This window comes from Coenobita brevimanus, unplaced genomic scaffold, assembly GCF_032717465.1.
Source record: "Coenobita brevimanus isolate Jiangsu-jjx unplaced genomic scaffold, ASM3271746v2 jjx.HiC_scaffold_2882, whole genome shotgun sequence".
Classification (NCBI taxonomy): domain Eukaryota; kingdom Metazoa; phylum Arthropoda; class Malacostraca; order Decapoda; family Coenobitidae; genus Coenobita; species Coenobita brevimanus.
Window position 1 is genome coordinate 33,144 of NW_027643854.1, and position 17,552 is coordinate 50,695.

The window sequence follows — 17,552 nt, forward strand, 5'->3', positions numbered from 1 at the left end:
GTGTTTGTCCCCAAGAAGGTCCGGCGCACATCAGCCAAGTTGAATGAATGGCAGGAGCGCGACTTGGCTGAGTGGCTTCAGCAGCACCCTATATTTTATAACAAGAAGCTCAATTGCTACAAGGACGTCGCCAAGAAGGCGAGATTGATGGCTGACAAGGCCAAGGAGCTTTTTGGTACGCGCATATTTATACACCCCTGGGTGGGCGTGGGAAGTTCGGTATGCATTCGGGATGCCCTCGGTACAGCATCGGCGATGCATCGTTCATGCATCGCCGATGCATCGTCGATGCTGTACCGATGTCGCACCGAAAAAATGACGGTTAATTTTCAAAATAGGAGTTTCGGGTTGGCGTCTGTGCGCATTCTGTTTGCGTTCGGTTTGCGTTCGGTTTGCATTCTATTTCGTCGGTATACTGTCGGCGACCTCAAACAGACAGCAGACAGAAAGGCCGAATTCGGGCAGTTTGCGCCCGATTCTGGCCGAATCCCGGCCGCATACGGTTCGGCACGCATTCGGCATCTCATTCGGCGATGTGTGAACGGGCCCTTCGGCATCTCATTCGGCAATGGATTTTGCATATCAAACCTTAACATTGCCTTGTGTGTTATTTATTTCACCTTAATATTGACAAAGTTTGCATCAGTTATAGAGGTGGACAATGAATTAAATTGTGCAGAATAAACAGGTAAGGAAAGGATGTTACCAAAGCTCAGTAGTCACTTAATACACCTCTATGCAATTAGCTCACTAATTTCCAGACTTGAAATTAAGGCCAGTGTCCTTCACGTTGTCCCTGATCCATTGGTCCATCTCTTGGTTCAGTTCTGGAGAGAAGTGGTTCTTCCAGTCGCCCTTTATCCCTAGAATAAAGAAAAAAGCGTTCATATTTCTCTCTCTCTCTCTCTCTCTCTCTCTCTCTCTCTCTCTCTCTCTCTCTCTCTCTCTCTCTCTCTCTCTCTCTCTCTCTCTCTCTCTCTCTCTCTCTCTCTCTCTCTCACCTTTCCTAAACAAGCCACCCTGCTTCTTCCACTTATCCTCCCTGAAGAACGCTTTGTCAATTGGTTCCCCGCGGGTTTTCATAGACGAGAAGCTGGTGAACTCGGCAATCTGTGGAATGCAGAAGGAAGTAAATAATAATAATAATAATAATAACAGAAATAATGATAAGAATGGCAATAATAATGATAATAATATTAATAATAATATTAATAATAATGATAATAATAATAATAATAATAATAATAATAATAATAACAATAATAATAATTAATAATAATAATTAATAATAATAATAATAATGATAATAATAATGATAATAATAATAATAATAACAATAATAATAATAATCATCATCATCATCAAAGTCCGGACCTCCTTTCCCACCCAAGGGCAGGGTGAGGAGTAGCAATATCCAGACAGCCCAAATTTGCCCAGTCTAATTCTCCACGCTTCCATTCACTCATCATTCAAGCCCCTGGAATCCTGGCTCTAACGGATACGCCAAAAACATTCATTACGTTCTGTAGCTTCACATAAACGTATATGATTGAGTCAATCCTGACGTTGCCACGTTAAAAAGGGGTACCAAAAATCCCTGATCATGCACTTCTCCTCACAACATTCATCCAGCCAGCTCGATCTCTTGTCAGTTCCCTAGCCTCAACGACTTCCAAACCTCTCTTCCTCACACACTAGTCCACTATATCTCTCCACCTTCTCCTTGGCCTGCCTCACCTCCTTCAAATTCGCTTAGATATACCTTTTTCACCACTCTATTGTTATCCATTCTCTCCACATGACCATATCATCTCAGTACACTTTCTTTGATTCTGGTGTCCACAGACTTCCTCACTCCACACCTTTCACGAATCACATTATTTCGTATCCTATCCACTCTCTGTACTTCACATACATTCTTTAGCAGTCCCATCTCCACTGCTCTTACTCCTGACTTTTCATTTTCATGTCACATCATAGTCTCACACCCATATGTTAAAGTTGGCACTAACACGCCCTCGTGTAAGCCTCGTGCAGCTGCAGCACTCAGGCCTCTGTTTCTTATCAAGGCCTTCATTGCACCAGCTACTTTTCTTCCTTGTGTACTCTACTTACAACTTCTTTTGCACATTTTCCTCTCTTTTCTATTACTGTGCCCATGTATTTGAGCTCTCTCACCAATTCCAGTCTCTCTCCATTCACTGTAAGATCACACTGGGAGTCACTTTCTCAGTAGTCATCACTTTACTCTTTTCTACATTTACTCTCAAGGCACGACGCTCACACACATCAACAAAACTCTGCACTATCCTACCAAGTTCTTGTTACTTGCCAGCAATATTGCATCATCAGCATACAACAAATTTGAGATATATCACCATTCATTACCAACGCCATCCCTCTCTCCATTACTCGTGTTTTTACTTCTCTCATCACCCCATCCATATAAATATTGAACAACCATGATGACTTCACACAACCTTGTTGCACGCCCACACGATCGTGGACCATTCATTTAGATGCCCATTAACCCTTACACACGCTTTGCTACCATCATAAAAACTCTTGACAGCACCTCGCAGCTTACCATCTACACGGTACATCCACAAAACTTTCCAAAATCCCTCTCTGTCTACTTTGTCGTATGCTTTTTCCAGATCCATGTCCTCACAAGCCTTCTCTGCTATCTGTCTCACTTCAAATACTTGATCCACACATCCTCTGCCACTCCTAAAGCCACCCTGTTCATCACTCACTAGGACTTCTGATATCTCTCTTACTTTCTCTGTAATAATCCTTCCATATACCTTCCCTACCACACTCAATAAACTTCTGCCACGATAGTTCTTGCACTCACCTTTGTAAAATCACAGCCTTTTTCCACTCTGCAGGCACAGTTTCACTCGTCCATGCCTTCTTACATATCTCCAACAAGCACTTCATTTCACTCTCTCCGTTACACTTAAGCATCTCTGCATACACCTCATCAACCGCAGCTGCTTTCCCATTTTTCAGCTGCTTCACAGCACTCTTCACCTGTGCGAGTGTCACGTCTCTGGCACTGTATTCCTTCTCTGCACATTCCCAAAACCAATAATGTTTACAGCCGATCTGCTCTCTCTATTTCCATTCATCAGGCTTTCAAAATATTCTTTCCATCTGGTCCTTACTTCATCCCCATGGGTTAATAATCTACCACCTGCATCTTTCACACCATCACGTTTCCTTCTGCTTTCACTTCTACTTTGCCGTACCTCTTTCCAGAATAACTTCCTATATTCAGAGTAGTTCGCATTCATTTGTCTTCCCAGATCATCATTTACCTCCTTCTTTTTCCTCTTCGCTAGACTCTGTATGTGCTTCTTGCTCTCGCTGTACTCAATTCTTATTTCAACTGAACCCCTGTCCTGTAACCACTTTAGCCACTTCTTCCTCTTTTTCCTCCACCACTTTCTTAACCCTTCATCCCACCATGCCATACCTTTCTGCTTTGTTGTTACTCTTGCCACACCACACACCGCTTTAGCATTCCTAACTAAGCAATCCCTATATGCATTCCACAGGCTGTCCAGATCCATTTCATTCCAGTTCACTGATTCTAACTCCTCCTCTCTTTTGGTCCTGTAATCATCTGCCATTTCTTTGATCCTCAGCTTCTCAACTTTCAGTCTTTCTCCCTGACTGCTCCTCTCTCTCTCCTGATCCACCTCACTCCTCTCACCTTGATCTTGCATACCACAATCATATGATCTGACAGACCTCCACATCGTCCTCTCACGGCCCTCATATCAGCAACCATTCCCATCATCGACCTCTCTACGAGCATATGTATATTCATGTGCATGTTTTGTGTTTGAAATACGAGTTACAAATGCACAACTTCCTCTCCTGACACATATTCTTTAGTCACTTCCCATTATCATTATGTCCTGGTACTCCCATTATGTCATCCTCAGGACCAGTGCCTACTCTTCCATTCATATCCCCATCACGATCACCTTGTAGCTCCTGGGCATTTCTCTCACTATGTCATCCAGCTCATCGCAAAATCTGTCTTTCACTCACTCCTGTCCTCACACAGTGCATATGCTTCAGTCATATAATAATAACAATGATAATAATAATAATAATACTTAATAGTAATACTAATAACAATAATAATAATGATAATAATAATAATAATAATAATAATAATAATGATAATAATAATAATGATGATAACAACAATAATAATAACAATAATAATAATAATAATAATCTATCTATCTATCTATATACCTAGGCTGCCTCCCCCAAGGAAAGGGAGGTAGCCGAGACAGGACGACACATTCCCCAATTACTCATCCATTCAAACACATTCATTCGCATCTTAGCCCCAAGGGAAGAACGGACAGATCCTCACCGCACCACACCACACAAGGGTCAACTGCCCAATGCAATCAGTGACATCCGCAGCAGGGCCAGACACCAGAGCTGGTTTACCCCTGCCACATCATAACAGACCCATCCCCTTACCCGCACCTGACCTGACTAGCTGATCAGACCAAATGCGGGAGAATATCCCCTCAGGGCTGCGTCATCACTTATTCATTCACAGTTTCTCTCCATTTATTTCTGTCACGCACAGCCACTCTTCCTTGCTCAACAGACATCCCTCTCGCATCCAGTGCTCTCTTCACACTGTCCATCCATCCTATTCGTGGTCTTCCTCTCAGCCTTACACCTCTCACATCAGACCTAGTTATCTTTTTCACCAATCGCTCATTATCCATTTTCTCCATATGCCCAAACCACCGCAACACCCTCTGCTCAACTCTACCAGCCATCTCCCGAACAACTCCAGTTCTCCTTCGCACTTCATCATTTCGCACTCAATCCATACGCGTCACTCCACACATACTCCTCAGACACCTCATCTCCATTACATTCAAACTTTTCCTCTCTGCTACACCCATATTCCATGTTTCAGCCCCATATAACGCAGTTGGTACCACAACACCCTCATACAACCTTCTCTTTACATCCATTCTAAGCGAACGACATCTAAACACTTTTTTCATTCCTCCCAGCACCTTTCCTACTTCATTTATTCTAAACTTCACTTCTGCATCTATTCTTCCATCCACAGCAACATGTGATCCTAGATATTTAAAACACTTTACCTCCTCAAGCAACTCGCCATTCAAAGTTATATTCATCCCCCTACCATCTATCAACCTCGTACACTTCATCACTTTACTCTTATTCTCATTTACTTTCAATTTCCTCCTTTCACACACCCTTCCAAACTCCTCTACCAACTGTCTCAATCTCTCCTCTGAATCAGCCACCAGTGCAGTATCATCTGCAAACAGCAGCTGCTTCAGATTCCACTCTCCACCATCAACATTCACTAGACTCAGACCTCCACCTAAAACTCTTGCATTCACCTCCCTTACAACACCATCCATGTAAATATTAAACAACCAAGGTGACATCACACATCCCTGTCGCAGCCCCACTCTCACAGGAAACCAGTCACTCACAGCATTTCCCACTCTTACACACGCTCTACTATTTACATAAAAACTTTTCACCCCTTTTAATAACCTACCATCAAGTCCATACAATCTTAAAACAGTCCACAAAGTCTCCCTATCAATTCTATCATACGCTTTCTCTAAATCCATGAATGCCCAAAACACATCCTTGCTTTTCGCTAAATACTTTTCACACACTTGTCTCACAGCAAACACCTGATCCACGCATCCCCTCCCTCTCCTAAAGCCACACTGCTCTTCACCAATCACTCCCTCTGTACCCTCTCTAACTCTTATAATTAACACTCTACCATAAACCTTACCTACAACACTCAGCAGACTTATACCCCTAAAGCTCGTACATTCATACTTATCACCCTTGCCTTTATACAACGGGACCACACAAGCACTTGCCCAGTCAACTGGCACCATACCTTTCACAAAGCACACATTCAACAATCTTACTAACCAGTCAACAATGGTCACTCCACCACCTTTCAGGCATTCCACAGCACACCCATCCATACCTGCAGCTTTCCCTGTTTTCATCTCCTTTACTGCCTTCTCCACTTCCTCCTTCGTGATCAAAGAATCATTTAACTCTCCCAACACATTTATTCCTTGCACCCTTCCATCTGCCACAATCTCAGCCACCCTTTCCTCCTCTACATTTAACAATCTTTCAAAATACTCTGCCCATCTCTTCCTTACTGCATCCATCTCAGTTAACATCCTTCCATCCTCTGCTTTTACTCGTTCTTCCTTCCCAGACTCTCCCTTTCGCACCCTTTTCACCTCCTTCCAAAACATTTTCTTATTCTGTTGAAAAATCTCTGTAAGCCACCTACCCCACCTCTCATCTGCTGCCACTTTAGCATCACGCACAGCCCTTCTCGCCCTATTCCTCTTTTCCTTATACCTTTCATATGACATCTCATCCTTCCTCTGCAGCCAAACTTCATATGCACGTCTCGTCTCAGCCACAGCCATACTTACTTCCTCGCACCACCATTCACTTCCTTTTCTTACACCACCACCCACACGTCTCACACCACACACCCCTTCTGCATGCCCCACCACAGCACTCTTAAACAACTGCCATTCCTCCTCCACACTGCCATTTTCCTGATCTTTCACTGCGTTCCACTCATCTTTCAATTTCTCCTGATACTCTATCTTTTTCTCTCTTTTATCCAACTCACTCACTTTCAAAACCTCCCCGCGACACCTAACCCTCCTAGCTCTCACCCATCTCTTACCTACTCTTAACTTTCCCTCCACCAGGTAGTGGTCAGACATACCTCCACCCTCCCCTCTCAGAACTCTCACATCCAACAATCTTCCTATTACATTCCTAGACACAACCACATAGTCCATCAAAGCTCTATCAACAACCCTTCCACCCTCCTGTTTCACCCATCTATACTTATAATTATCTTTCTTCTCAAACAGCGTATTTCTAATCACCATCTCTCGCTCAACAAACATCGCTATCATTCGTTCCCCATTTTCATTTCTTCCAGGCACACCATGCATACCAACTACACCTTCAACTGCTACATTTCCCACTCTAGCATTCAGATCTCCCATCATTACCACATTCACATTCGCTCCAAAACTCTGCAGATACTCATCAACATCATTCCAGAATGACTCCCTCTCTTGTTCATCCCTTTCACTACCAGGCCCATATGCACTCACAAACACCCACAACTCACGTTCAAATTTCGCTTTCACCCACATCAGTCTCGATGACACCTCCTTCCATTGAGTCACACACTGCTGTACAAGGCCACACCTTCTCTTGCCCTTCCTCTATCAACACCTGACAATCTTCCATTCACACTTCCAAACATAGACTCACCCTTCCCTTTCATCTTCGTTTCACTCAAAGCTAACAACTCCAACTTTCTTCTCACAAACATTCTTCCAATCTCCTCCCTTTTAGCCTCAATCGTAATACATCCACGCACATTCATAGACCCAATCTTCAGGGTACGGGGATAACTCCATCCCCCATCCCTTTCTCTGGCCTGTCTCTTTTTAGGAGCTAAAAAACAGAGGAGGGGGTCCCTAGTCCCCTCACCCCGCCCCTTTTAGTCGCCTTTTACGACACGCAGGGAATACGGTGGCAGTATTCTTCCTAACACAACCTGGCCGCGGAGTAGTAGTACCACCCCGTAGTGCGGCCAGATTGTGTCCCCCCCGCCACAGGGGGGGACAGAATCAGGATAATAATAACAATAATCTATCTGTCTGTCTATCTATTGCCAGACGCCTCAATCCCGTTTGGGGTGGCCACAAGCAAATCGCCTCCAAATCGCCCTGTCCCCCGCCATTTCACTGCCCTGCTCCCAACTCACACCCCCCTCTCTCATATACCTCTCCACCCCATCCCTCCATCTCATCCTCGGCCTCCCCCTCCCTCTTCCCCCCTCCACCTCACTCACATACACTCTTTTCGTCAGTCTTTCACCCTCCCTCCTCTCCACATGGCCAAACCACCTCAGTGTGTTCCTCATAACGCTTCCTATCACATCCACATCAACACCACAACACTCCTTTATATCCGCATTCGTCAGCCTGTCTCTCCACGTGACTCCACAGGCTCCTCTTAAATAACTCATTTCCACTGCTGTCACTCTTGACTTGTGTCCCTCCAACAATGTCCAAGCTTCACTTCCGTACATTAGAGTTGGTATCACAATACTGTCATGTAGTAACTTTTTCATTTCCATGCTCACTTCCCTGTTTCTTATCACTGCTTTCAAAGAACCAGCAACCTTTCTTCCCTGCTGTACCCTTTCAAGCACTTCACCCTCCAAACCTCCATCCTTACTCATCACACTACCCAAGTACTTAAACGTACTCACATTTTCCAATTCCTCACCATCCAACCTCGCTGTACATTCACTAACTTCACCTCTCTCAAAGACCGTCACTTTACTCTTCCCTACATTCACCTTTAGATTCCGTTTCCTACACACTCTCTCAAACTCATCCACCAAGCCTTGCAGCTCCCCTTCGTCTTCACTTAACAACACAGTATCATCTGCAAACAACAGTACAGGGAGTTTCCAAACACTATCCTCTCTCACCAGGGCCACTGCAACATCCACTACCCTACCTTGTACCTCTTTTATTACCCCATCCATGTACAGATTGAACAACCATGGAGACATGACAAATCCCTTTTTCAAACCAACTTTCAAAGAGAAAAATTCACTTAGTTCACCATCCACACGTATTGCAGCCTTCGCACCATCGTACATACTCTTCACAGCATTCAACAACTTCCCATCTACTCCATATATTCTTAACACTTTCCACAATCCTTGTCTATCCACCCTGTCATATGCTTTCTCCAAATCCATGAAAGCCGCATACAACTTCTTTCCCTTCTCTAGAAACTTTTCCACTAAAGATCTAAGAATGAATATCTGATCTACACAACCTCTTCCCTTCCTAAAGCCTCCCTGTTCTTCTCCAACTAATTTCTCTGTTCTTTCTCTAACTCTGTCTATAAGTATCCTATGATTACCACACACTTCTTTTTCCCCTTTTCCTTTGTACAAGGGAATAATTATACCTGACTTCCAATCCTCCGGGAGTCTACCTTCCTCCCAGGCCAATCTGCACATCTTCCACATCCATTCTACTACTATCTCTCCCCCATGCTTCAGCATTTCACCACACACTCCATCAATTCCTGGGGCTTTCCCCGATTTAACTTTCTTCATTGCTTCCACAATTTCTATCCTACTGATTTCTTCCTGTCTTCTCACCTCCCTCCTTCTCCCAGCCATTCCCCAGCCACTTATACTCGCATTACTTCCATCCTCTACGTTCAACAATTCCTTAAAGTGTGCTCTCCATCTGCTCACTTTTTCTCCCTTCTCCACTAGTAATCTACCATTTTTATCTTTCACTCCCCTGCTAACTTCACTTCCACCCTGTCTTACTCTTTTCAATATAATGATAATAATAATAATAATAATAATAATAATAATAATAACAAAAATGACATTAAACATAACGATGATGATGGTGATGATATCACCATGATCATCATCTTCATCGCCACTACCATCACCACCCTTATCCTCCTCCTCATCATTATCACAGTCTTCATTCTTATTTTTTTTCCCGGTCCAAGGTTGGGGTGAGGCATGCTCCAGAGACACTGAAAAAGAAATTACGTAGATGGGAGAAGTATTAAGCTTCGTAGCATTTATTCCTAAGCTATTTATCTGGGCGATTATGGTATAAAATTCTTGTGAATGTTATTCGTATCTGTTAATATAGTTGACATCAGTAGGTTGTAAGACGATGTTGAGGTGTTGTGTTGTGAATACATTGCGAAGGAAGGTGTGTTACCAAGTGTACAGAACCAGTTACAACGCCAGCCAGAAGCAATCCCTTGACTGTCATGTGAAGAGAGAGAGAGAGAGAGAGAGAGAGAGAGAGAGAGAGAGAGAGAGAGTGTGATAATGGTAGAACTTTGAGATTTGCCTATGGTTGCTGACAGCACTATATAATGTGGGATGCAGGCTAATCCCACCTAACAACTACACGTGTTCCATCAGTGACCGTCAGTCATAAGTGGCTTCCTTACACCTTGGCGGACTCAGTTTTTAGTAATAGGGGTAGGTATTCTCGTTGGGTAAGGAGGCGTCTTAGCACCTCTTCCTTAACGATTTATTTTCCAAACTATCCATTGCTACCCTCTTTTTTGCTCCTTATATCTTTTTAACTTCGACCTGGATTACATGAGTAACACACAAGAATATAGTAAAGAAGCAGACTCAGGAAAAAACCGGTAAGGAAGAGATGTTAAGTAAGCTTCCTAGACGCACGGGTTTCTCCTATTCACCTTTTAGAATATAGTAACGGGGCAGACTCAGGAATAAACGGCAAGGAAGAGATGTTAAGGTAGCCTCCTAGCCGCACGAGTGTCTCCTACTCACCTTCTTGAGTTGTTCCTCCGTCAAGTTTTTGCCGAGGAATTTGTTGATGTTCCGCAGCTGCCCCATGATGTCGTCCTTCATGTCCTCGTAGGTGGTGAAGTAAAGGTTGGGGTTGTCTCTCTGCCTCCAGGCTTGTAGCACGTGTGGCCAGTACGGGCAGAACCGGACTAGTACCACCAGGACAGATAATGCAGTATGATAATTAATAAATAGATACATAAATACATACAAACAAACGTACATAAATACATGCATACAAACATATACTTGTACATACATCCATACAGTGAATTATTAAGGACAATATAACATTAGTTCCACGAAGACAGAAAATAAATGAATGCATACCCGGTACATACATCCGTACCCATACATACAAACACATACATACATACACACACATACTTCAAACAAATACATGTACGTCATTGGTGAAATCATGTTCGGATTTTTCTTCTTTCTTTTTACATTACGAAAATCGTCTTTGTTATTATAATTGCCAACCCCCGTGATATTCAGCCATGACCAAGAGTTGGCCGACACTGCTCTGCTTGATGTGTCAGTGGAAGCTGTGAAATGAAGTATTTTGACTCGACTGTATTATGAAGCACGTAATATATGAGTATGAAGAGAAGGGATACTGTCTGTTGTTTGGGGAGGAAGGAGAAATGTGGCAGGCAAGACAGAAGATTCTTGACGAACCTTTTGCTCACGGTTGTACTGAGATCTTCACACCGGGGGAGGGATGGGGAGGGGGAGGGAGAGGGGAAGGGGAAAGGAGGGTGGCCCAGTCTATTCTGGGGAGGGCGGTGTTCAGTGTTTAAAATTTGTGTTGGCTCTACGCCGTAGGTCATTACTGTACTAAAAGCTCTGTGTACTCTTAAGATGAATGTTTATATTGAAATTACTCCTTTGGCTGAACTCAGACCTGAGAACTGAGACACAAAAAAGGTAAATTTTGAGTCGCCCACAATTCACAGATAATCTTATGTGATCATATTATTAGCTCTTAAAAAATGATAAGGCAATATAAATGTATGAAGATGAGAATTTGCAGTGTTTCTCCTTCACTTTTAAAAAAGAACATTTACGCATTGCTATGGACAGAATAATGTATTACACTATATGTACTTATCATCACAGTATAGTACTCAAATGTAATACCTTTAATCTCTCCCCTGAAAGTTAGTGAAAAGTTATCATCCATGCTAAGCTGATCACTGAGCTAAATAACGAAACTGAGATGTGATTCTTCTGATTCTTGAACTCACTCACGGTTGATTCCCTGCCGTAACTTAGAATTAACTTAGAATTGTTTAGAAAAGAAGAACTAGAGACGTGATATTGTGTAAACCTCCTTATGTTGAATAATTTTCCTCGTAACCAAGAAATCTATCGTAATTATGTCTGAAAATCTGATCCCAGGCTACTAAAAATTTCACATATTCCTATTATTTTATACATAATGATAACTGGGTTCTTTGTAAGCTCCCACAAAGTATACAGCACAGTGTTGCACATTAAATAATTAGAAACTTCATATGAGGGGCTAGTAAGGGCAGAGGGTCTGAGAGGGATTTTTGGGGGGTAGACCTTCCAAACCCAATGGATAACACCTCTTCTAATCCATTCATCCAAGGAACGCCTTTAAAAATGTATTTCTTGTTATCACCTTATGATTTTATTTCAGGTTAGGAAAGAGGTTTGGAATAGGATGAGTTAAATGCATCCTAAATTAACCCCTTCAGTGTGCGAGTCCTTTCTGAAGTTAACTAATGTCGTCTCACAGAAGTAAGAGTAAATTAGAGAGCACGTCACCCTGATAGAAGCAAGGGTAAATTAGAGAGCATGTCACCCTGATAGAAGCAAGGGTAAATTAGAGAGCATGTCACCCTGATAGAAGCAAGGGTAAATTAGGGAGCATGTCAACCTGATAGAAGCAAGGGTAAATTAGAGAGCACGTCACCCTGATAGAAGCAAGGGTAAATTAGAGAGCATGTCACCCTGATAGAAGCAAGGGTAAATTAGAGAGCATGTCACCCTGATAGAAGCAAGGGTAAATTAGAGAGCATGTCAACCTGATAGAAGCAAGGGTAAATTAGAGAGCATGTCACCCTGATAGAAGCAAGGGTAAATTAGAGAGCATGTCACCCTGATAGAAGCAAGGGTAAATTAGAGAGCATGTCACCCTGATAGAAGCAAGGGTAAATTAGAGAGCATGTCACCCTGATAGAAGCAAGGGTAAATTAGAGAGCATGTCACCCTGATAGAAGCAAGGGTAAATTAGAGAGCATGTCACCCTGATAGAAGCAAGGGTAAATTAGAGAGCATGTCACCCTGATAGAAGCAAGGGTAAATTAGAGAGCATGTCACCCTGATAGAAGCAAGGGTAAATTAGAGAGCATGTCAACCTGATAGAAGCAAGGGTAAATTAGAGAGCATGTCACCCTGATAGAAGCAAGGGTAAATTAGAGAGCATGTCACCCTGTTAGAAGCAAGGGTAAATTAGAGAGCATGTCACCCTGATAGAAGCAAGGGTAAATTAGAGAGCATGTCACCCTGATAGAAGCAAGGGTAAATTAGAGAGCATGTCACCCTGATAGAAGCAAGGGTAAATTAGAGAGCATGTCACCCTGATAGAAGCAAGGGTAAATTAGAGAGCATGTCACCCTGATAGAAGCAAGGGTAAATTAGAGAGCATGTCACCCTGATAGAAGCAAGGGTAAATTAGAGAGCATGTCACCCTGATAGAAGCAAGGGTAAATTAGAGAGCATGTCACCCTGATAGAAGCAAGGGTAAATTAGAGAGCATGTCACCCTGATAGAAGCAAGGGTAAATTAGAGAGCATGTCACCCTGATAGAAGCAAGGGTAAATTAGAGAGCATGTCACCCTGATAGAAGCAAGGGTAAATTAGAGAGCATGTCACCCTGATAGAAGCAAGGGTAAATTAGAGAGCATGTCACCCTGATAGAAGCAAGGGTAAATTAGAGAGCATGTCACCCTGATAGAAGCAAGGGTAAATTAGAGAGCATGTCACCCTGATAGAAGCAAGGGTAAATTAGAGAGCATGTCACCCTGATAGAAGAAAAAATAAATTAGAGAACATGTCACTCGGAGTTAAGGAGTACTATAATCTGTGTTCTATAATCTGTGTACTGTATCTCTGTACTGTAATCTGTGTACTATAATCTCTGTAATCAGTAATGTAATCTGCACTAAATGTCTGTACCAGAATCTCTGTACTATATTCTCTGCTTACAGTCGCCTCTCATAATTTCCCTGGCAAACTTCTCGAGTGATCCTTGATAGTTTGCATTCCTCATCGCATGTATGAAGTAGTAGTAGGATACCATCACGTCCTTGGGGTTCCTGGCCACGTAGACTACCTGTAACATCATCATCATCATCAGTTATCATCATCATCATCATTATCATCACTTATCATCATCGTCATCAATTATGCTAACTGTCATAACCATCAGTCATCATCAATCCATCATTATCATCATCCACACCATCATCGTCGTCGTCTTCGTCCTTCTCTTCCCTTTCTTGTTGTCCACGCCATTGTTATTATTAAAACTTTCCTCATCCCTGTGGCAAGTTTTCTTGCTTTTGTCAATATTATTATTATTCTAGGGAAGATCTAAGTCGCTGCCATTCGCATACCGTTTGAGTTACACCCTTCATTTTGTACCATATTATAGTACTGATTGGCCGCTTCATCTGATCGGATATCATTCTGATCCTTCCAGCGGAACCCGGATAGGATCAGAAAAAAAAGTGAACCTAAAACTCAAGGCCCACCTAAGTTAAGAGGCTGAAATTTTTAATGGCTTATACATTTGACACGGCCAGAAGGCAGTGCTTAATATAGTCCATCGGATCATTATTCTGTGAGATCGCCTATGGTCCAAAATTTTGACTACCCGGGAGACAGAGACATTACCTGATTTTATATGAAAGACTAAAGCTACAGCCACCAAACTTGGTGGACTTATAGATCTTGATGACCTAAGGTGATATGCACTAGATCAGTGACCTTGACCTCAAGATCCCATTAAAGCGCGGCTTCTTGTAGACAATGTCTGAGGGAAGTTTTTCTTTATTAAAATTGTCCTTGGACAATTGTACGGTGTTCTAGCTCTAATTGTTGTTGTTATTATTATTATTATTATTATTATATTTTTGTTTTTAATATTATTATTGTTGTTTGTTTTTGTTGTTTTTGCATTTGTTGTTGTTGTTGTTGTTGTTGGTTTCAGCATCATCATTATCGTCATCAGCATTGTTTTTAATACACCCTTATGATTGAGTGTATTTTATTGCTCGGTGTGTGTGTGTGTGTGTGTGTGTGTGTGTGTGTGTGTGTGTGTGTGTGTGTGTGTGTGTGTGTGTGAACAATATAAGTCTATGAGTGTTAATTTATCTAAACATTATTTAGCGCAATGGTTGAGGATAAGCAGTGGTGCTGACCTGTTGCTTTGTGGAACAGTAGTACAAAGGTCAAGGACAAAGAGCAAGGTCAAGATATAAGTTTCAGTTCGATAAAGCTAATGTTGTTGGAAGGACTAAGAGACAGGCAGAAATGAAATAATTTTATTTTAAGAACAATAAAGTTAGTCACAGAATAAAGTCATATATCCTAACCTAACCTGACCGAATTTAACCCGGCTCTATTACTCAAACATTTTATTCAATATTCGTCGAATTTGGTGGAATGATTAAGGGTCATCCAAGAATGGAATAATTTGTTTTTGAGAACAATAGTCCAAAGGGAAAGGACACAGGGGAAGGTCAAAGCAGACAGGTTAAATATGACTTAGCCAGAAGGCTGAGGGTTGGGGGGGGGAAATCGATTTTCAAGAATAATCAGTCATCGGTCAGGATCAAAAGGCATGGTCAAAATGTAGGATTGAAGGGTGCAGGTGTGTTTACTCTCTGTGTGCTCTTCGTAACACCTCTTCCTTTACGACTTAATTTGCATATTACACCTTCATGTTCCCTTGAAGGTTTTCTGTATTGTTTATAGTACTACACAATTTGTATCATTAGTATAGATGACAGGGAGGTGTAATGTGAAGACTATTAATGGTTAACAGTGAGACCCTTTCACTTATTTCCATCTCTCTCTCTCTCTCTCTCTCTCTCTCTCTCTCTCTCTCTCCAACCTTGCATTTCTTGAGCAGATCCTTGTTGTGCAGCTCCAGAGGGAAGTGCGATTTCATCACTCTTGGCGAGGGCTGACTCTCTGCTATCTGAATCGCCATACCGTCCTCCACTTTTTTCCCGGAACAGACTCTGCTGAACTTCTCTGCGAGCGACTTGATGTCCCTTTTGGCAAGCTTGTCGTTGTCCAAGTGCAAATCAAAACTAGAATTGCAAAGGTGTAGGTTAGAGGGAGGACAGCCTGATGGTGAAGTGCAAGGATTAAAGCATCTGACTATAGACAGATAGTTCGATGGACATGTTAGCGCTCGGGTTCCTATGACTCACCTCCATGTGAAAATAACTTTGACACAGCATCAAGTGCTGGCTGAATGTTGTACTGTTTTATGCAAGGAAGAAGGCACCAAAGATCAGAAGCCCATAAGATTGTTCACACACACACACACACACACACACACACACACACACACACACACACACACACACACACACACACACACACACACACACACACCTCACTAGATAATTACCTAACATCCAATGAGCGGACCCACAATGGCTCCTTCATCTCCTCGTTATTGGGGTCCAGATCCGGGTTCCTTAACATGACCCAAAGAATTTCCTGCATCCACGTTGTGCCGCTTTTGGGGAACCCAATGATGAACACATCGTCTGGCCGGAGCTGGAAAAGCATCATCATCATCAGCAGCAGCAGCATTAATAATTTAAGCTTTAGTCATCATCATCATCATCATCATCAATAAAAATATAAACTTTACTGTCATCATTATCATCATCATCATCATCATCATCAATAATATAAACTTTACTGTCGTCATCATCATTATCATCATCATCATCAATAATAATATAAACTTCACTATCATCATCATCATTATCATCAGCAAGTCTTTCATTATCTTCAGTTTATTATTATCGTTACCACTGCCATCATCGTCATTAGTTACTCATCGTCCTTCACATTATTCTCAGCTGTAATAATCCTCCTCATCAATATTCGTATCAGTATTATCGTTGTGTAAGGGCAGCTGCATCATGGAAAACAAATCGCTAAAGAAGATACGTTTCGGAATCTCCAAGGCTGCACAGAATACAGCACATACCTCCACCTTGTGTCCTGGGGTATGACAACCCCTATAACACTGAGCTGTGACGTGAGAAATAAATGGCTAAGGAAAATGTGTTAGGGTACCTCCATGTTGTAAAGTCGGTCCAGATATCGTGTGGTAATGGCCGGGTACAACCAGCCGTCGGGCAGGATTCGGACCAAACCACTTTTGTACTTCAGCAGGTCTTCGCTGGTCTTCCGTAACTCTTCATTGGTCAGCAGTTCGGTCTCATGGCCAGATAGAAGGCGTGGCTTGTTCATCCTTATTGGTCTTGGTTTCGCACAGGCTGTAGAATGGACAGAAAGGTTAGATGAGGTTAGCTTAGGTTGTTAGTGAGGTTAGGTCAGGTTAGGTTAGGTTGCGTTAGTGAGGTTAGGTCAGATTAGGTTGCTTTAGTGAGTTAGGTGATGTTAGATTAGGTTAGGTTAGGTCAGGTTAGGTTAGATTGTGTTAGTGAGGTTAGGTCAAGCTAGGTGAGGTTATATTAGGTTAGGTTAGGTGAGGTTAGGTTAGGTTGCGTTAATGAGGTTAGGTATGATAATAATAACACAACTACTAGCTACTACTACTACTACTACTACTACTACTACTATTACTACTACTATTACTACTACTACTACAACTACTACGAGGAGGAGGAGGAGGAGGGTTAATAATCTATCTATCTATCTATCTATAGCCCGACGCCCTAATCCCGCAAAGGATGGCCGCAGACAAAACGCCTCCAAGTCGCTCTGTCACCCACCATTTGACTACCCTCCCCCC

The 17,552-nt window shown here is 42.4% G+C and overlaps 1 protein-coding gene across 1 annotated transcript; it reads right to left on the reverse strand.

Annotated features, from left to right (window-relative positions):
• Window positions 1-750: 750 nt before the first annotated feature.
• LOC145390127 (sulfotransferase 1 family member D1-like) lies at window positions 751-17,047 on the reverse strand. Its single transcript, XM_080265177.1, has 7 exons — window positions 16,871-17,047; window positions 16,188-16,339; window positions 15,660-15,861; window positions 13,748-13,874; window positions 10,470-10,653; window positions 1,002-1,093; window positions 751-863 (listed from the first exon to the last, which is right to left on the reverse strand). Exons 1-7 carry the CDS (start codon window positions 17,045-17,047, stop codon window positions 751-753), a joined length of 1,047 nt encoding a protein of 348 aa, XP_080121303.1.
• Between the last annotated feature and the right edge of the window lie 505 nt (window positions 17,048-17,552).